Source organism: Scomber japonicus, chromosome 4 (assembly GCF_027409825.1).
Source record: "Scomber japonicus isolate fScoJap1 chromosome 4, fScoJap1.pri, whole genome shotgun sequence".
NCBI classification, from domain to species: Eukaryota; Metazoa; Chordata; class Actinopteri; order Scombriformes; family Scombridae; genus Scomber; species Scomber japonicus.
Window position 1 is genome coordinate 21,149,696 of NC_070581.1, and position 21,575 is coordinate 21,171,270.

At 40.6% G+C, this 21,575-nt stretch overlaps 1 protein-coding gene across 2 annotated transcripts in view; it reads right to left on the bottom strand.

Moving 5' to 3' along the window:
- slc2a4rg (SLC2A4 regulator) overlaps positions 1-21,575 on the bottom strand; it is a 45,995-nt gene that overhangs the window by 6,414 nt on the left and 18,006 nt on the right. The window contains exons 3-7 of one of the 2 annotated variants that reach the window (XM_053317135.1): positions 12,480-12,580; positions 10,510-10,748; positions 8,134-8,234; positions 5,829-6,102; positions 4,303-4,449 (exon numbers count right to left, since the gene is read on the bottom strand). In XM_053317135.1, the coding sequence (XP_053173110.1) occupies positions 4,303-4,449; positions 5,829-6,102; positions 8,134-8,234; positions 10,510-10,748; positions 12,480-12,580 (862 nt within the window). The remainder of the gene's footprint in view (positions 1-4,302; positions 4,450-5,828; positions 6,103-8,133; positions 8,235-10,509; positions 10,749-12,479; positions 12,581-21,575) is intronic. The other variant, XM_053317136.1, reaches the window with a different exon arrangement.

Consider the following 21,575-nt stretch of genomic DNA (forward strand, 5'->3'; position numbering starts at 1 on the left):
ACCAGCATCTCTCCTACACACATCTGAACCATCTCAATCTCACCTGTCTCACTTTGTCTCAAGACATCTAACCTGAGCTGTCCCTCTAAAATCCTCATTCCTAATATTGTCCATCCTCACCACTTCCTCTTGCTGGACCTTCTCCACTCACTCCACCCTGCCTGCACTCTATACTTCACCCCTCATCCACACTCACCGTTAGGGCTGGGCAATTAATCGAACAATAATCAAAACCGACATTTAGAAACTCTAATCGACTTAATCTTGCTCATGTCAATTAATCGTGGTGTCCACTGTTGCCATGACAGTGAAGGTTGCATATCTTTAAAGAATTTGAAAACTTGTCTCCACTCTCCAGTGATCATTTTAACCCAAACCATGATTTTTTCATAGTTTAATCAAGTAAACTAGACATTAACCACAGTGTCACACCTTAAAACATCATTATGTTCACTCCCTAAAGATATGTGTGAAAATATCACAAAATATCATGTGAGGGCAGCAGTGTAAAATACAAAACAAAAGAAATTGAAAATACATAATTATTCATCAAGGGTGGAGATAATGGTTCATTAATCGTAATCGAGGTTAAAAGTTCAATGAATCGTGACTTTTTGATTTTTGCCATAATCACCCAGCCCTACTCACCGTTACTTTGTACAGTTGATCCCAAGTATTTAAACTCATCCACCTTGGCCACCTCTAATCCTTGCATCTTCACCTTTCATGCACATGTATTCCATCTTGCTCCTACTGACTTTCATTCCTCTTCTCTCCAGTGCATACATCCACTTCTTCAGGCTCTCTCCAACCTGCTCCCTACTCCCACAACAGATCACAATGTTGTCACAGTCCACGGAGACTGCTGCCCGATCTTGTCCGTCAACCTGTCCATCACCACTGCAAACAAGAAAGGGCTCAGAGCCGATCCTGGATGTAATCCCACCTCCACATTGAACCTATCCGTCACTCCAACCAACCAACCAACCAACCACACACCTCACCGCTGTCACACTGTCCTCACACATATCCCTCTTACATACTTCTCTGCCACTCCTGAATTCCTTCACACATATCACACATCCTCTCTCCGTACCCTGTCCAATGCTTTCTCTAGATCCACAAAGACACAATGCAACTCCTTCTAACCTTCTCGATACTTCTCCGTCAACATTTTCAAAGCAAACATTTCATCTGTACTGCTCCATCCAGGCATGAAACCTGCTGTTCACTGATCATAACCTCTCCTCACAACCTAGCTCCAACTATTCTTTCCCATAACTTCATGCTGTGGCTGATCAACTTTATACCTCTGTAATTATTACAGCTCTGCACACCAACCTTAATCTACTCAACTCAAGTGACTTTTCCTCAGCCTTTGCCACCGCTGTCTTCGCCTTGTGCCGCATCTCCTTGTTCCCTTGTCTATTTATGTCTATGTTTATGTCTTGTCTCTCTGGATATCCCACTTTTTCTTCGCCAACCTCTTCCTCTTTATACTTCCTTGTACTTCCTCATTCCACTACCAAGTTTCCTTGTCTTCCTTCCTCTGGCCAGACGACACACCAGGTACCTTCCTAGCTGTCTCCCTCACCACTTCTATAGTAGTTAACCAGCCAGCTTTTCATAACCACCCAGTGCCTGTCTTAACTCCTCTCTGAACTCCTTCTTCAGCTTCCACTGTTTGATCATTGGCTCTGCCTTCATTCTCTTCCTCCAAAGTCACTTGTACAGACCACAATCCGATGCTGCCTAGCTACGTTGTCCCCTGCAAACACCTTGCAATATCCAATCTGTTTCAGACTGCACATCCTATAAAAGACCTGTGTGCACCTTCCTCCTCTCTTATAAGGCACCCTATGCTCCTCCCTCTTCTTGAAATAAGTTTTCACCACATATCATTTCTGTCCTTTTCGGAAAATAACAGCTATACAGAAAGTTCCAAACGTGATTCTCTCCCTGTGAGAATTAAATACAAAAAGTTCTACTTTGCCAACTTATAAAAGTTTAATAAAATAGTATAGGCATCTGTACCTAAATTGAGAAGCTTGGATCAATAATTAAAGCTTGCATATACTGGAACATTGTCTCTCCAACTCCAGCATCTCCACCAAGCTTTTCTATTGTGAGCTGTGACAGTAAAATTTTACACTCACTACATTCATTACTGCAACTGGTTCACAGCTTTAGTAACAGTTGTGAACGTGTTGACAATAAATCTCTATTCTATCTTGTTCTTTTGTGTCTCAGTGCAACGTGGAATACTGGTAAGCAAACAACTGGTAAGTCAATTGGCCTCAGTCCCTGGCAGAAAATTATTTAGTGCCTTTCAAAAGCCACAATATCACCTTGTGGAGCTCTGTTCTATATAGTGTTCAGGCTATGTTGTCAGGACGCACAAGTAGCCGCAATTACACGGATGACATCCAAGTTTGCATTGGAGCTCCACCTGACACAAGCTACATTACTTCTCTGCATAGATGTCTCAGATGTCAGCATATGTATAGTATGGTATAAAGTCTTCTGCAACACCACTGTAGTAAAACAGACACTAGTAACTGAAGTAGAGCAAAGAACAGGACAAATATCATACACACCTTAGGCGTCATACTGGATTATAATCTAAATGTTTATGCCTATATAAGGTATGTAAAAAATGTTTATCATCTAAAAAAACTGAAAAAAAGCTGCTCACACTGACAAAGCCATTGGCTACAGATTTCTATCTTGATGCCCTCCTTTCTGGTGTTTTGAAAAGAAACAAAAAAATCCACCACATTTTAAAATCACTTCATATAAAATTCATTGGTATGTGTTTTATCTACAACCAGGAGAGTTCACATTACATAATTTTTTTGTGTCTCTGCAGTGGTTGCCTGTCAGTTTCATGATTGATTATAAGATCCTTTTATTGGTGTGTAAATCTTTAAACAGTTCTGTGCCTGAGTACGTCTGATATGCTTTTAAAGATCCAATATGTTCACCCTACATCCCTCAGCTCCTCTGACTGTCTCCTGGCTATCCCATGAGTCCACAAGCTGAATCATGGCAATGCTGCCTTCAGCCATTATAGCCCCAGTAAGCTTGGGCTGTATCACGGTATAACGGTACACAAGGGTATTTAGAAATCCCGAAAGTATGATTTCAAATACCGTCAAAAATACAGACTCCAAGTAAACCTGGAGGTTATGACGAGCAGAGAAAGGCAGCATGTAATCCCCTCTCCAACCACCATATGGGTTGCAATGGCAAAGTGGCACTGTCCATATTTTTACTCCTTGACTCCACAGTGAGTGAAGACTGCAGAAAACGTGACTCAAAGTGTCTAACTTCACCGAAAACTTTACCCAAAATATGAGTTATTTGTTTCTTGGTATGTTTGTGGTGAATTAAACTAGCTAGACTTGTCTTTGTTTGAGGTGATATTCATCTTTTGGCTTTCAGTAACTTTGCTCCTCACATTTATTTAGCTGTTTCTCTGCTGTGGTACCAGATGAATAGATAAAACAGTGTTGTTTTCTCTCTGAAGTTTTGCCTTGTTCCTCTACTAAGCTGTCATATTCATAGTGTATTTTCTGCCCAGCTGACGGCTTGTGGATCAGGTTGGGTTCCGGTGGTTGACATATTTTTGCAGGTTGGGCGGTGCGGATTGGCTTTCATAAGGGGTCGGGTGGGTGCAGGTAAAAAAATCCTGATCCATGCATTGCTACTCGACAATACCTTATACCTAAAATTACATATCACAAGAAGCTAAGATTTTTACCATGCAAATACCGTCATATCCCGGTAAAATGTCAGGAAGGTATGAATGTATGAAAAAATATATTGCCTAAGCCTAAGTCCCAGACTTTGAAACAGTGTGCTAAAAGCTCTGAAGATGTTACAGAGTTTAGACATTTGTGACACGCATTGTAATGTTTCTTTTCATTTAAATGGTTTAAGTTCACAACCTTTATTTTTCATTTATATTCTGTGTATATATTATTGCATACATCTTAAAAAAAGGACAGCATATACAGTTGAATGATGATGCAATATATTCAGTGCTGAACACAGATGCACATTTGTTTTTAAGCATTATTATCTTAAGTATATGTTAAGCACTTTAAATAGCACCTTTGAATGAATTGTGCTAAATAAAGAAGCGACATGATGCCTCTTTATATAAAAAGACGATAGTATGAAGAAGCAAGAAGAGAGAAAAGTCAAAGTGACAAAAAGCTCAAATGACTACAAGTGGAAAGAGCAGGAGAGGAGAAGTCATGGTTAGGATAAAAAGGCGTGAGACAATGCCTCACTCACCGGGATGCCTTTGAAAATGACAGGAGGGGACTGCCACGACACACTGATGCCATTTCCAGTCCCAGTCCCAGTTCCAGGCCCGGTCCCACTACCACTGCCTAACCCAGCCAGCTCGGGACCCACTGGGATACTCACTGGAGCAGTGGCCTGGAACATGGACAACCACCCCACACAGCCATGGACAGAAACAAGGAGGGACAGGAAAAGTGCAGACAGAAACAGACAGGAAGAGAATACAGAAAAAAAGAGATTATATATTTAGTAGGGAAGGAATTTCCCCATTTTTAAATTTGAACTGTGCTGATCGTGCATCAAGATCACAACTGCCTACCACAAAAATTTAGTATTTTACATAAACAGGAAACTTGTGAAATTACAATTATAGTTTTAGATTACTGGCAGGCACTTGTAGAAAATGACACAGAAAGTTTTAAAGAGAGCCGAGCAAAATTGGAGTTATTTAAAGATTGGGAAGGTAGTGTTCTGGAAAAGGCAAATAAATAAATAAATAAAAAAAATCAAATAAGCCCTCCTCCTGCAGCTCTTCCCCTCTCCTCTCTATCCTAAGCCCCTCCCAACAGACAAGCACGGTTATATGCACGTGCTTTATACACGCACGCAAAACAACACTGTTTACTACTGCACTCCCTCACACACTCAACTTCCTCTTAAGGCATAACAACCTTGAGTAAACAGTAAACGGGGCTGCTTCTCTATTTCTATGTGTGTTTTCTGTCACGGCAACTGAAAGTTCAATAATTCCACCACTGTGAAGGACTGCATCCAATATTGAATATTTTAAAGATTTATACTTTAGCCAAATGTGTTCTTCCAGCTGAAACCATTTCATTACCTCTAAAGGGATATAAGCTAGGAGTGCACATGAATCAGTAAAGTTAGATGAAGAGGAAGAAAAAAGACGAGAGAGGGAGGAGGCATGAATACGCAAAGTTGCTACTCAGCAGTTCAGATTAAGTGTTAAATCTCTTGGACTTGAAGGTCCAGTGTGTAGAATTTAGTGGCAGCCAGCAGAATGGACTTGGCAGAAATGGAATGTAATATTTATAAGTATGATTTAATGCATGTACAACCCATGAAAGTAACAATTGTTGTGGTTTTACAGTTAGTTTGTGATGAAACCTAGGGAGTAAGGGCGGCGGGGGGGGGGGGGGGGGGGGGGGTATGAGTAACCTCACTGCTACATACCACTAGATCTAGAAAGTATTCTGACTTCATTTTGTATGTAAACTTTGGTTGAACTTTAAAAAAAAGTTTTTGTTCTTTCTCACCCTGATATAAACTCCCACACTGGTGTAGGAGTTACGTAATTCAGCCTCACCTCAGAGCTTTTTTTTCTCTACACTGATCTCAAAACCTGCCTCTGCAGAAATCTGAAGCCTTGTGACTTGGTAACGGAATGACTGCTTAATGTTTTCAGTGTTTTCAATGTCTTAGTTTTACAGCTTTAATCGATATTGCAGTGCACATGTGTGCGTGTCCAATGTCCGTCTTGTGGCATGAATTACCTGGTAGGCGTGATCAGTGCGGATGTGGCAGAGCGTGGAGGGAGCTGATTGGCTGAGCAGTGTCGGGACGTGGCTCTGCGAGCCGTTCATGCTGATGTGTTCGGAGTGAGGGACATCTGTGAGCGGTGGAGGGAAGACGGGCGGAGGACCAGCTGTGGTCGGGGAGGTGGGCGTGAGGTTGGACAAGCCCTCTGTGAGGCTGTCCATGTTGACCTCGATCTCTGAGTAGTAGAAGTCCTCCTCTCCATCGCTGTAGTCCGAGTCACTGTTACGCCTGCGGGGAAGCAACAGAAACTACTAACTCTTATTACATTTATGTTGGCTCCACTTTAATGTTTAGCTCGGGAAATCATATATTGCATTGTACTTTTGGGCTTTGGGTTAAGCAGCTTTTGGGATCATGTTTCATCTACCTGGAAAACTTTGCAGATTTTTGTGTTTTTGTTTTTAACTTGAGTTTTTACTATTCCTTTTATTATTATTTATTTTTTTATTATTACATTTGTGCATGAGTATATTGTATTTTAATAACGGTACTGTAACTGTAACTGAACAACTGAGGTTGTTTTTAAATGTGCTTTACAAATAAATCTTGACTTGACAAACTTTAATGCAGCCACTCTGTTCTTGTGCTCAACTAACTGCTCTGACCACATCAGCTGTGTTGATGCACAGCATTTACACTCTGATGGACACTCACACTAGTAACGTTAGGTATTGTAAACTTTGAACTCTTTATGTGGGCAATAAAGTTGTATTTTAAGATGAAACAAATTTTTCCCTTTCATCTCAAATCCATAAATATGGGTATCAGTCAACACGTAATTTTTGAAACTCCACTCACCTCTCTCATCTGCAGCCATTTCGAGGCTCATGTCCTAGGGCACTAAGAAATATTAATCTATAGACTGTTGCTTGGGTTAGAGCTTGGCTGAATGGGCCTATACTTTACAATGAGGATATACAAACAAAGGGGAATAATGTTTATACCATTTATCAGTCATATATAATTTCATTTTGGGTAATCTAACCTTAGTCTTTAGTATAGTTTAAAAAAAGATTTTTAGATTTGCTTTTATTTATTTAGAGAATTATTTTGTCTTTGTCGGTGACAACTTGGCCCACATGTGAATAATAATGCTTCTATTTCACCCAAAATACATCAAAATAAACAGTGCATTAAATTACAAACATTAAAATTATGAAAATACTGATATGAGATGTATGCTGTCTTTGCCTGTGATGTGAAATTAAAAAAAAAAAAAAAAAAAAGCATAGCTGTCATTTATACTGCATGTCCAAAATAAAGTTGCTCTTCAGAACAGCAGGGGGCAGTAAAAGCCAGTGTGCTGCGGAGGTCAATGACAAACAGGCTGGTGATGACATGACTAATGGTTGTGAGGACACCTGGCCTCTTTCTTCAAATACTGTATGAGCTTCATTTAATACTTGGTAAGCCTTAGTAACAGTAGGAATCTCTCCTCTCATCTCAAGTATATGTGCAGCAGTGGGTAAATGCTATAGGTAAACTGGTGCTTTATAGTTGAAAACCTCACTATGTGACCCATTATTTATACAATATGATGTGTGATACTTTGCACATTTATATCATATTGCTGTTGATATTTAAGTGTCATTCCTCTTCTTATTCAAGCTTAGCTAGTATGAGGTAAGAGCAAGCAGGTGGACACCATCCAAGTTGTAATTAGTCAGATGTGTGTGATTTTTCTTATCACACTATTTAAATCACAAAGTTTAACATTACTTCCCCAAAGAAGCAGAGAAAGAATTACTAGAGTGGCAGTAAAAGTCTTCATTAAAGTGAAGAACTAAGTCTGCAGTGCTAGAAGATATCATCAATGTCAATGTCAACTAATACAGAATTTATTAAACATAATTAAAGAAATATATAATAAAAAGTTTTCTCAATCTCAAAAAACAAGACGATAAATACAAATAAAAACATATTTTAAACTAATGACAATGTCTTAATGAAGATTATCAATGTGAGTCATAATAATGATCATTATACAGTGTGTGTGTGTGTGTGTGTGTGTGTTAATCTAAATAGTTTCTAAGTGAATGATACAAACAAATAGGCAGCAAGTGAGATTTTATGCATAAAGTAAACACTAAAGCATGAGAATCTAAAATATTCTGAAATACTGTATAAAATATAGTTTTTTAAAATATTTTACTACACATCTATAAATGATGTGAATAATGTGGCTGATATTTCACAGTAAATGGGTCTGCTGAATCTCAGGACAATAACTGAACACTGTGTGCTTGACTTGCAACTCACCCCAGGTGGACGGTGCGGATGTGTCGCTGGATACCTGAGGACGTGCTGAGGACCTTTTCACAGTTCTTCCACAAGCACTTGAACATCACCTTCATGGAGTTCTGAAAGAGACATTCACCACAGAGCCACTGTGAGTCTTCAGACTGCTGTTTTAGACACCCTTTAAATGTTACTATAAACATGACATAGTGTCCCACAGAAAGTGTGTCACAAAATGTAAAGGATGGAACTAATGTCCCTTTTGACATCCGTGCACTTATGCTATTTCATGTATCTTTGGTTTCTAACACAGATTGTTGCAGAGTACTTCATAGGAGTAAAGATTCCTCTGTGTGGGTGTGTGGCAGCCTCAATAGAAAGGCCTTCGTGGGGGATTGAGCGCCACTCTACAAGGGGCCAAACACTACACCTCATTAGAGAGCTATTGGAGCAGCAAGCCTATAAAAATAGAAACCCAATATGTGACAAGTTCAGACACATACATAGTGAAAGAGAAAGAGACAGACATAAAAAGATAGGGACAGAGAGAGAACAATGAAACTGTACCCCTTCTCCGGCAGCCTGATGAGCAGAATAAATGCCATTTTGACTTCTTCTTGCTGTCTGTGAATGCTGTAGGCTGATGTATAGATCTACCTTATCAGAATACGTTTGGTGTTAAGGTGCAGCCTTATCTAACACGATATTCACTTCTTCTCACATAAATGCAAATGACTTCCCTACATATATATAGACACCCGTGAAAAACCACAATGACCTATTTTTAACCTCTGATCATCACAGGTGTTATTTGTAAATGCTTATCATATCTGATCCTTCTCTAATCTAATTTAACATAAAACCCAGAATAACCCTCCTTGTTTCATGAGCAAGCTGTGAGGAGATGGATAGATGGAGTGGGTTTTTCTTCCTTTTTTTTTTAAATTTTTATTTCAATTAATTTTCCTTTTCACATATTTGGGGCTGGCAGCTGCCCTGAGAGCAGGCAGAGACCTGCATCGCTGATAATGAAAGACAGTGGGTGTGTACTCTCATTACCTTTCAACAGCCTCTGGAGAAAGAAGGGCAAGAAAAGAAGGGAGAGAGGGGGCAGGAGAGACAGACACAGGAAAACAGAGCGAGAGAAGTGAGAGTAGAACAGGTTTTTTTATAAATGGTTATGTTAACTCTCACCTTTACTACATATTCCATATTATTTCTCATTGTCTGTCTCTTCCTTTCATTTTAAACTGCTCCAGTGGTGCTAGTTATATGCACGTCTCCTGCCACGCTGTTTAAAACAACCCTCAAAATACAACTTACACAGCAAAGCTACTCTTAAATCCCATAAACAATCAAAAATCACTTAATTCCTTAAGCGCTTTTCTAGTACCTTAACACTGTTACAGTAAGACTGGTGATTGCCATGTTTAATAATCCTCTTATTCACTGCCTGCACAAAATCAAACAGCCAACAATCCGAGGGGCAGCTGCTCATAGAAGGTTTAGACCTGTGGGGTTGGCGTCAGCTATATTACAACACAAAGCTAGCCAGCAGGTTAGCTCATGATATATGCCTTCTTCCACCCAACTCGTATGTTCCTCCCGTCATCCCATTTCATTTCCTGTCTGCTTATCTATGATATGGCATGGGTCTGGCAGCATCATCCTTGGAGTTTTTATTATTTTATGTATTCGGCATCTCAATAATCTTCACTGTTGCTCGACCCTAGAGGAGGTAGAATTGCAAACTCCCGTATATTGTACAGTGCATGAGCTCTCCCCTGGTAATGTATATAGCTAGAGGAAATATTGAGATTCATTTTTCTGCCCGTTGTTACCTTGAGCTTCAATTCTCTCTTCGTCTACACACCCTCTGACTGTCCTCATTTTTATGCATCCCTCAAACCTTTCTTACTTCCTACTGTTCATCCCTCCCCCGTCATGCCTCCTTTTCTTCGTTCACACTAAACCTCCCCACCTCACTGCTAAAAGGGCTGAAAAGGAGATGGAAAACTTCTTGACAGAGTAAACACTTTGATGTTCTGGACTATTTCAATGGCAAAAAAATAAGGAGAGAAGTGAGAACATAATCCATTATTCACATGGGCCGTATGTCACAGGCTGTTAAACTGCATGGTGCTTACATTTTCTGAATGTTTCTAACGGGTTTTTAAAGTCTTTCCCTGCTACTACTTTATAGAAATAACAAAAGCACATCAGAGGGATAGATGTTTCTCTACAGCTGTGGCCCTGGAGTATTACGCATCATGTGTCAGTTCAGGTTTAAAGTGGAGTGGACAAAATCTTAATTACATATACAGTTATAGGATGTGAACATCCTCCTTCTACTTCTTGCAGCAGGACATGAACGTCACATTTGACATCCGTCCATACCTTTCGTTTTCTGGGTATGGGGTCCTCGAACATGAAGTGTGAGCTCTCTGTTACATCCTCGTTGACATCATCACCCTGGGACGAGAGCAGGAAGTTCTTGTTGGCATCGTTGGAGAGAGGTGGGGACGGTGTGGAGGGCACTGATTGGTCACTGGCATCCCAGCTCCAGTTGCCGCTGGTCGAACTGCTGTAGCTCGCTGACAGCACCTCTTTCCAAGCCCTGTTGGCTGGCTCTGGAACTGGAGTTTAAAGAATACACACATTTTAAAAAATACTCCCATGATATAGCATTAACATTATTGGACTCATGATGGCAGTTTAAAAAAAAGGATCAACAATTGATGCAGCAGTCTTTTTTTTTTTATTCCATGATTTCTTCTTCCTTGTCAAAACCTGACACCTACATTACTCAAAAGGGAACTCGGCCATGGATAGTTCAGTCAGACATTCAGGTTTGTTACTACCACAAACCTGTAAACTGAAATGATGTGTAAAATCTGTCAAATTTAACTTCAGATTATCACCTGAGAGAAAGCTGCATGAAAGATTGAATGATTTAATGTTTAACGCATAGGGAGCCAAATGTAAACATAACGCTTAAAGTAAAAACAATACTGGCTACATAAAGCATGGACAATCCTGACCAGTCCTACTACTGAAATGGAAATGAAAATATAAAATCATTCTAAAGCTCTAAACCATGACTGTTTGATGAATACATTCTAATATCTTTAATATTTGACATTAAGCAGATACTGAACTATCCCTTATATTTTTCATTTAGCTACGCTGAAGTCTGCCCATTAAGCTCAACATGGCTTAAATTGACTGGAAAGAGTACTATACTATTTCTCTAAGTCACGACCCACAAACCCTTTCTATACACTTTGGCCTTTTGATCAATCCAATAAGGCTTTACCTATAAGACTATAATCCCGCTGACTTTCACTGTAGCAAAACATACTAAGAAACAAAACCTAAACCCCCAGATAGAGGCCAGCGTAATATTACGTATGTTGGGGATTAACCAATACTAACCAATAACTATTTTCTATAGAAATATAAGCTTTTGAATATGTAGCATAAATCATTGTATGGATCAGGATTATGGCACAGTTTCGCAAAATTACTAAGGCTCAGAGAGAGCCAAGTGTGACACCCCATGAAAGAGTAAAGAATGACAGCATGGCCGGTCCTAATACAACATGAGGAAATGAGTACTATCACAAAAACAAGTTTTAATCGTTAGGTGAGATGTGAAGTGTGGAGTGAGTTGAGGCTTGAGCTATATAATGGAGCATTTACTGAAATTAAAAACCAGAGCCGCAACCAATTATTATTTCTGCTCACTGCTTTGACATTGCTGAGCACCTCGCCGCGAATGCCCCAAGTTCAAATAACTTAAACTCAGAGTGGAAAAGTATGTTTTTGAAAAAGTGTTTTTTTTCCCCCATAGTCCAATCAGATGAATTCTGTGGTGGTGAAGACAACAAGGAGAGACAACAGTCATGGAGGACAAGCTGTTGCTGGATACCCGGGGCTATATGATTTTACTAGCCTTAGTTAGCCTGATTAATAACTATATAAAACGTACAGATCTGTGAGTTTACTTCACAGCAAAATAACAGTTGATTTGGAGGTTGCCTAGCAACAATAACAATAATAAATAAAAGATGAAGCAAGCTGCTCTTTGTTAAATGGGCTTCAATATAAAAGTACTGTGATGCACCTCCTGTTTTGCAACCTGCAACAAGCGCTCTGTCTGATTGGGGCCTTAGTCTGGGAAAACATCAAGAGATGCATGACACATTGTTCCTGCATTACCAGACTGAGAATGAGTGAAGTCAGCATGATTTAAAGTGAGTGACCTCGATCTGTGTAATACAGCGAATGAGTCAGTATTTGATGGAGTAGCTTCAGCTGCAGGTTCAGTGTGTGCAAAGATGAATACATTGAGACAGTGGTTTTACCTGTGGGTGCAGAGGAAGGGTAGAGCACCAAAGGGGATGTGGACAGTGAGGTTAGGACGGTGGCAGCCATCACCTCCTTATCAGCATGACCTGAGGGCTTCCTGCAAAACACAAAAATATACATTAAGCGCATAGGAGAAGATCAAGTGTAGATTATCACAAGTGGTCTTGTCTGCCATTCATCTGGAATCTAGAGGATGTTTGAACAAATCAAACTTCAACTGCACTCTGTAAACTAGTTTCGTTTTTACTGTATATAAGATAATGGAAAATTATTCAAGAAGAAAAACCTGGCCTCTTCACTAGAGAAAACTACAAATCTCTGCAGCCTCCCAAAAATATCAGCAGAGATGGTACTGTAGATGAGATTTGGCAAAATCGAACAAAAGAAATAGCCAGAGCACAACAGGATCCGAAAGTACATGAACAGCACATCTTGGGTAACTCATTGTTTGTGTGTGTTTGAGTTATGTGCATGTGTGATGGAAAGCATCGAGAGTGAAAAGGTTTTGTGGTGTTTCTGCACTGCTTGTGCAACCACCACTTCTAGAAGGAGAGAGATGCTTGTTCCTCTCTTCCTGCTCAGTACACCCCATGCTGAGCAGTCCACCGTCAGCTTTAACCTTATTTATACTGCCCACTTGAACTGGCAGCGTACACACACTTCGTGCAGACTCAAAAGTATGCACACATGCACAGTGAGCCCATAGAGTGTGCTTTGGCATCCAGCAATCTAATAAAAATGTGACTGAGCACAACGGTAATTTGTGTCACCCTGCACTGAAGTGCAGACTTCTGCGAAACTTATTCTCTCAATCTATGTTGCACTCTGCACCTCTGTTCTTGCCATCTTTGAAAGCAAAATGCAGGGAAAATGATTTAAGGCAGGGCCAAGAACTCACCCACACAGTTGTGCACTCATGCACACACAAACTGATTTGCATCATGTATTTCTCATGTTAAATCCCGAAAAAAGCGAGCTGTCAAAGCGAATACAATGAAGTGAATATGTATCTACCATACACTATATGTATGCAACATTTAAATCCTGTAAAATGTAAACACATTAACAGACACACTAACACAGATCCATTAACACAAACACGACACACACACACACACACACACACACACACACACACACACACACAAAGATACACAGAGGCAAAAATACACATGGTCTGCAGCTTTAAGAGGTCCTTGTCCCGCCCCCAGACTTCTCCACTACACAACCAGAGTAAACTGGTTTGAGGCATTCTCTCAGCCAAGCCCTAAGCCCTGGCAGAGATCCACTCTGACTCTCAGACACACACACACACAAACACACATGCAAAAACTTCACTCTGGAGTCCACAAACACATACAGAAGTACACTGTAAATCAGCAGGCGTACGTGTACCTACCTGCGCACACACACTGTTAGAAGTGACTAGTCTCACAAACATTTCATGGACACAGAAAAAGTTCAGAAAGTGGCTCGGCTCCCACGCTGATGAGAATGTGTTGGATGGGGAGCAAACAGATCACAGAGGAATGCACCAGATATGAAGGAATCTCTCAGAGATTGTCTGATTGTAGAAAGCTGCGTTCATTTAAAAATAATATCGTTTGACTTTTTAACGTCTCAAAACATGGCTTAAATGTTTGTGTGGGTGATCTCTGATCTATAGCACAATGCGGGCAGTTGGCAAAACAGTTGGGTATAATTATAAAGTGCCAGTAATCGCAGTATGCAAGAAATAATATCCAAACCACAGAAGACATACCCAGAGGAGAGGCGGATAACAAACATGTACACAACACTCACCACACATGAATAAATACACACACACACACACAGTCTGAACGAGAGATAAAGAGATAACAAGATTAGCCGTGTCCTGTTTCAGTCATTAGCCTTGTTTTCAGCGCTAAACAGGGCCAGCCAGGGACATGCTTTTGATTTATGTGCCTCTGCCTCTTTCTTAATAACATTTCTGTCCTGTTTTTCTCATTTTGTTGCCAACATGGACAACGTGTTGTCAGCTTGACGCTGGATTTAAACAAATGGTGCTTTCAAGCCTCCAAAACATGGATGGGAAAACGGAGCGCTGGTAAAGTCTCATTTGGTCTGCCTATGGTGTGGAAAAGTGGTATTCTAATAACATACCACTGACAGTCATGCATGTCTGTTTTTGTGGTATATGTGTGTGTGTGTGTCAGTGAGACAGATTAGAACACACACACACACACACACACACACACACACACACACACACACACACACACACACACACACACACACACACACACACAAGAAAGCAACCAGCCTATTACTTTGAACTTTGATATTCCCCTCTAACTCTCATACATACACACACACACACACACACACACAGATACTGACACACACCAGGCCCCATTAATACCCCCCACCAAACCCTGTTTTCCTGACATTGAGCTTTTTCCCTTCCTCTACTTCCCAGCAGAACTCTGACAGTCCTCTGCAGTTTCATTACATCTGGTGCGAGTGTTTGCATGTGTGTGTGTGTCTGTGTATGCATGTGTTAAGCAATAAATAACCCTACCTGGAAACTGCTTGGCTTTCTCTCCATCACATTCTTTATATATACAGTAACAATCAAAAGTTTGGACACACTTTCTCTTTCAAGTGAATGGAATAGTGTGTCCAAACTTTTGACTGGTACTGTATATCATTAATACATTATAATTTTGTTACCCTGTTCATTGCTGTATGTGTTCTATTATGTACACACATCTATTGCACATCTGTCTGTCCTGGCAGGGATCCCTCCTCTGTTGCTCTTCATGAAGTTTCTTTCATTTTTTTCCCCTCATTAAAGGGTTTTTTTCTTATTTATATCAAGGGACTAAGTACATGGGATGTTGTACTGCTCTACAGAGTGTAAAACCTCCCGAGGCTAATTTGTGATTTGTGATATTGGGCTATACAAATAACATTAACTTGACTTGTTTTAGACGCCTTTTCTCAGATTTACTTACTCATGCTGACAGTGGTGAAGCTAACCTGTTGTTATCAGACCAACTTTGATATCAATGTTAATAAAACTAGCTGGCATCAATAACTGCTCCGCCATTCCTGATCACTGCTGATGAACACATCAGTGCCTGCAGGTATGTTAAATGATGCTGTCTGGTTCTCTCTCTCCACCACTTCTCGTCTGTCTGTGAAATAACTATGGAGCCATTAAACATGGGAGCGAGGGAGTGAAGGCCAGGCTAAAGAGCGACTGCACTAAAGCAACAGTATATATGTCTGCATATTCTTATGAGAGACGAGGGAGCTTTATTTTGGAGCAAGTTAAACTGGGGCTCTCTTTATTTAGCAACCAGAAAGAGGCAATTGAAGAGCAAAGATTGTTGTCAACAAAGTTGGTCTTGTGTGTGTGTGTGTCTCACACGCATATATATATATATATATATATATACACACACACATGTGCATGTACTGTACATGTGCGTGTGTGTGTGTGTAACTGTTTAGGAGTATTGGTGTTTTGGGGTTTCTGGTTTTTGACTATCCAAATCTGGATGTTTATAAGATCCTTTCAGTTAAACCATGGTATATTTATGGCATGCAGTAAATCTGATGATGACAATAAATATAACAGTCCTCCCCCACCTGTGCAAGTTAACATGTGTATGCCCATACACACTCTGTGTGGTAACTGAGATGTTTAATGTAGTGTAGTGACACTATTCATACTCGGAGCTGTCAAATTCATGAGCCCTGTAACTGACAAATATGCTTTTTATGAGATAGCTACTACGCATCAATGGAAAAGTCTTCACCCTATTTACTGTACTAGTATGTGTGTGTCTTTGTGTGTGCAGTGCATGCATTTGTGAATGCCTCTGTTTGGAGCATTTGGCACACTTGAGTACATGCACAAACAAAATCATACACACACACACACACACAGAAAAAAACACACCCTCTTACCTTCCTTCCTCCCTCAACTTGTATTGGCCTTGACTGGGCCAAGAGCCCTCCCCTCTGGCAGCGGCACAACACATAGGCCAGCTTAAGTCAACAAACCAGGCCCAGGCACATACAGGGAGAGGAGGGAGAGGGAGATAGAGAGGCTACGGCTTCCAAGCCAAGACACAAGTAGCAACAACAAACTTAAAGTGTGGAAAAAGAGGGAAGTAGCATGTATCCATGCAAGTGTGTATGTGTGTATTGTGTGAGCAAATAAGCAGTGGTTCCCATTTCACAATCATTTCATCAAGTAACAGTAACAACTGTAACAAGTTACAATGAATCCAGGTTCTGAGACTTTTGTGGGATCATTTTCAAAATTAACCATCTATTATTTGAATACACTTGGAAAAAAAACAAAAAAATTTCCAACACAGTGGATTTCCACATGAGCTCCCGAGAGGAACTTGGACTTTGATACTGCAAATGGTGATATGATGCTGCCGAGTTTCTGTTTGGCACCCCACACCATCATCCCCCCCTCCATCCTGTACTATAGTGGTCGGTCTGCTGTTGTTGGGGAGACGAGGGACTCTATATTTAACACGACACCTCTGCTCCTGTTACTAGCCCAGTAGAAATCTCTAGGATTTGCCTCGTTTATAGCACACATTGCACTCAATATTAGCCCACTTCAAATCCAGGTCTACCAAATTTTTAACTCTAAATCACAACAAATTGGCCACACGTCAAAAAACCTGACATGTTTATTACTGATGTACTGAACTTCTTATTTCTAATTCCTAACCTAATGTAATCACTCCCCTTTGCTGCATGTGTATATATGCCACCTGTTTGGGAAAGCTGAGACTCAGTATAGCAGAACACCCTCTTTTCTTTCTGTAAAGAAAGAAACTAACAACATTGCCTTCCAAGTCCCTAGCTACAGGGGGTGATCGTTTCATTCTCAAAAGACAGATTTTAGGTGGATTATCACTTTAAGCCCTGGACAACACACTAGAGAGCTGTCTTGCTGTCTTGTTTACCTAGAAAAAAAGAAGCCAGTTTGAGAAACTAAAGAGAAAAGAGGAAGCTAGATTGACAAGGACTGGGCAGTATCAGTAGAGTTTATCGTTGCAAGGTGGTTAACAACGAAGCTTATACATTTCGTATCAGTATGATTCATGTCTGTGTAGAGTTGAGTATGGTGGGTCTAGTTTTCACTGGGGTTACACATTGCCAACAATGATCTCCCATCTCTCAGCCCCAGTGGTGGTCACTTTAAATAGCACTTATCCATCCAATGAGATCATGTGATCAACATGATCCCCAAAACAGCAATCGGGGTGTTTTTTTTTTTTTTGTGCACCTCTGTATGTACTGTATGCTCAGGTGTTTGTGTCAGCTTCTTCATATCCAAAGCAGATGTGTGTGTCTCAGACTGGCATGGAGACTGCGGCGTGACCTTGGCAGTTAAGGAGTCGAAAAGCACCGTCACACAAACACATGTTAACAACATCGATTTTCAAACACTGCTGTGTCTGAGTCTTGATAGGATACACGCTGACCAACTGTGTTTGCATGTAGCTTTTTTCCCCATCTCCGTCTGTTTCTCTTTTATCTCTGCTGAACTCAAACAAATGCAAATACACACAGCGAGTGGCAGAGATATGCGCACCCAAAATAGGTGTTTCCAGTCATGAGATAGACTTTTTTCCTTAGGCATAGCTTTTGATTAATTCATCTCTAAAAACATATGCTCACATCGCTCATCCTTATTCACACTCAGGGGAAGAGAATGTGAGGGAGGCTGACAGAGAAAGAGACGGTAACCACAAAACCACAAGAGCACTGTTAGCCATACATTTTTTCTGTCACATGTTGATATGAATCTCTCCTTCCTCCTGCCTTTCACACAGTTTAAGGCTCAAAGGATCCTGACTGGCTGTGAGGGGGATTTTGACTTTGCACTGTTTATGTGGATGACTCAGTGTGTGTTATCCAAAAGCATGAGAAATCACAGATAAAGATGAAGATGAGGGCTTTTTGAAAAAGTGACTTATACACAGTGCAGTGCAGTGAAAAGTATGTTGTAGTCAATCCTGTATTATGAGGTAATGTAGTGACAGCTGAAGCTGACCAGGCTGGTGTTGATGATTGTCTGCCGCATCCATACTCACTATTAATAACACACCCACTGCTCTCAATGATTCCTCATCCTGCCTCGTTACTGTTGTTTCTGGGGGCCTTAGAGACTGGTTGCACTGGGGGGTTAGGGTTAGGGACTGTAGGGACCAGTGTGGTTAAAATTTTGTGGATTAATTATCATTTAAAACATTTAATTCAGCCAAGTATCAAAATAGATTAAAAATCTAAATACTGCAGCCACTGTAATGTTTACAACAGCAAAGTCACTATATAAACACAACACAATAACAGCTCACTGGAAAGAAATCTAAAAATGTCAAACATCAAAACACTGAGTGAAGTTTAGAAAGAATGAGGAACACAGATATCAGTCAGTCTCAGTCATTCCTGCTGTCCTCTGTTCTCCTCCCACTGTTGCTGGTGTGATTCACTGCTGCAGGTAGAGAGAGGAGGGGTTGATTTGGGAGAGGGCTTAGAGCCATCTAAGCCAGTTGCTACGTTTACAAGAATTTAACATATTTTTATATACATTACAAACTAATCTAAACAGTTAGGCTACATACAGAGTACTTTAGTGTTAGTGTTAGCTTGTTCACACATACTAAACCCCCTCCCTTGGTCAAACACACACAAAAAGAGCAGAGGACAGTACAGAGAAGCTGTCATGACCATGAATGACAGCAAAACGCAGTAGAGAACTCTCAGTATAGTTTTTCTATTCATTGGGCTTAGGCCCTGTGAAAAAACACTTGGGCGCTGCGCCTAAGCCTTATAATGGTAGAGAAAACCCTGACTGTATTACATAATGTCCTCCATCCCTCCCTCTCTCTCTCTCTCTCTCTCTCTCTCTCTCTCTCTCCACTTTCTTGCTTGCTCTGCAGGCAGATGTCATGGTTGGCAGTACACAGTCTATCCCCTGACCTGACAGGCCTGTGCCCCCATGTTTCAGCTGTGATGCCCTGTCTCTGCCCTCATTTCTCCCTCTTACTATTTTAGAACAGCAACTATTAAAATGCAGAATGAATATATATGTATTGATATTGTGTTGTGCCTGTGTGCACACCTTTGTAATTCATCCATTACTGTATTACTTACTTACTTCATCTATACACATGTTGCCCCTTACACAAGTCCCCAGGCTATGAACCCCCTGGAGAGGGAGAGGCTGTTGTAGGCAGGAGCCATGTCTCTTTAATGTGGACCGTGAGTGTAATGGCTATTCAGTCCCTGGACAAAAAACCCTCTCTTTCTCTCTCTTGATCCTCGAATGCAATCTGTAGCCTTAGGGCCAAGCACAAACAACGGACAGCTTTGTTCAGGCAAAATAATAAGAGGATAGACACAGAGCAAAAGGCATGATTCCCTCTGTGGTGTCTGACTCCCTACGTCTGTGCTGTCCATGATAAACTACGCAGACAGGATCATATACACGACGAGCATATTTCACTTTTACAGCAAACATCCCACATCACAATCAGAGGTGAGCTTGTAACACCCGTTCCTGTGAGTAAATGTTGACACAGCACATGCAATCAACTTGCTGATGACAGAGTAGATTCATGACGCACAAACTGGATTAGATACTGTGGTCACATCTTGTAGAAAAAGCTTTCAGCGATATTGCTGAAAATGACATTTGCAGTGTCCCACAGTCGTTTCATTTACCCCTCACAAAACCCTCCAACAAGTATTTGATAAGTTAAATCTGTTAAAACATTACATCCTAAAAATAATATTTTTTGCACACTTAAAACAATTAAAAAAATGACAAGCTATTACAAAAAAATCCTAATAAGTAATCTATAGAGAATTCACTGCTTGGTAACCCCATTTACTGCATAGTTTACTAATACACTTCTACATGACACCTCAAATCCTCATGTCTGCAGGGAAACTGGCTAACATCTACCTCTATCTTACTTTATTACCCCACTGTCACTGCAGGCTATACAAGAAGATTAACGTGTAGCTATAGCAACTTCCCTCACAACTTCTGTCAGTCCCCTTCAATAACAATGTTGTTGCCAGGGGAATGCAGGGAAGTCTCTCCTGAGAAGTTGCCTTAGTTTTATTTCCCTTTTCTACCAAGAGAGTCAAACAAGATGGGCCCTTAAGCCTTTCATTTGAGGCATGGGCTTTAAGTCATAGGAGAAGAAGATCAATTTAAGTTCAGAGGGTGCAGCTGTAAGGCCCAAATTCTGAATTGAAACTGATGTATCTATAATTGTGGCTGGATTGCCAACAGAAGATGGGGAAAAAATTCAGCTGTTCATGGAAGGCCAAAGTAATGAGACTCAAATGGTTGATGCAGCACATGTTAAAGCAGGCCAAGCAGGACTGGTGAAGGTGGAGCGTGCATCCACTGCTGGGAAAAACTGGTATTCTTTGCCAAAAGCAAACACTGCAGGACCACTCTAGATATTGAAAAGCATATGTACACTCAGCCAAATCTCACACTGACAGCTAATCGAGCTGAACTATAAAACACTGCTAAGAATAATCCCAACTGGGAAAGATTACTTCATCGTGGGAAGTTGGTCAGATCACAAGATCAGAGAATCTGGAAAGATGGATCTAGGACGAAACGTAGTTGGGGAAATGATTGAGGGAACCATGAGAGACAAACTGTATGAAAGGCCACAGTAGCCAGATACAAAAAGAACAGCCTGGGAGAGAGGACCAAGATCGACATGACCTTTATATTTATGTAAAGCATGAAGTCAGAGCTCCCTGCACAGTTCAGATGTGGTATATTACCACTACATACTGACACTGAAAGATACAGAGGTGTGACTGAAGATGAAAGAATCTGTGAATATTGTGAGCTGAATGAAGTGGAGAGCAATTTAATTCTCAACTAGGCCTTCATATGATATATACATACAATATATTCACAGCAAATATTGTTTAAAAAAAAGTTAATGTCATGTCTCCATTCTAAAAAAAGATCTGATAGGTACGAGGCTAGGGCTTTAATTGAATACCTTGCTAATAATGTCTTTGCA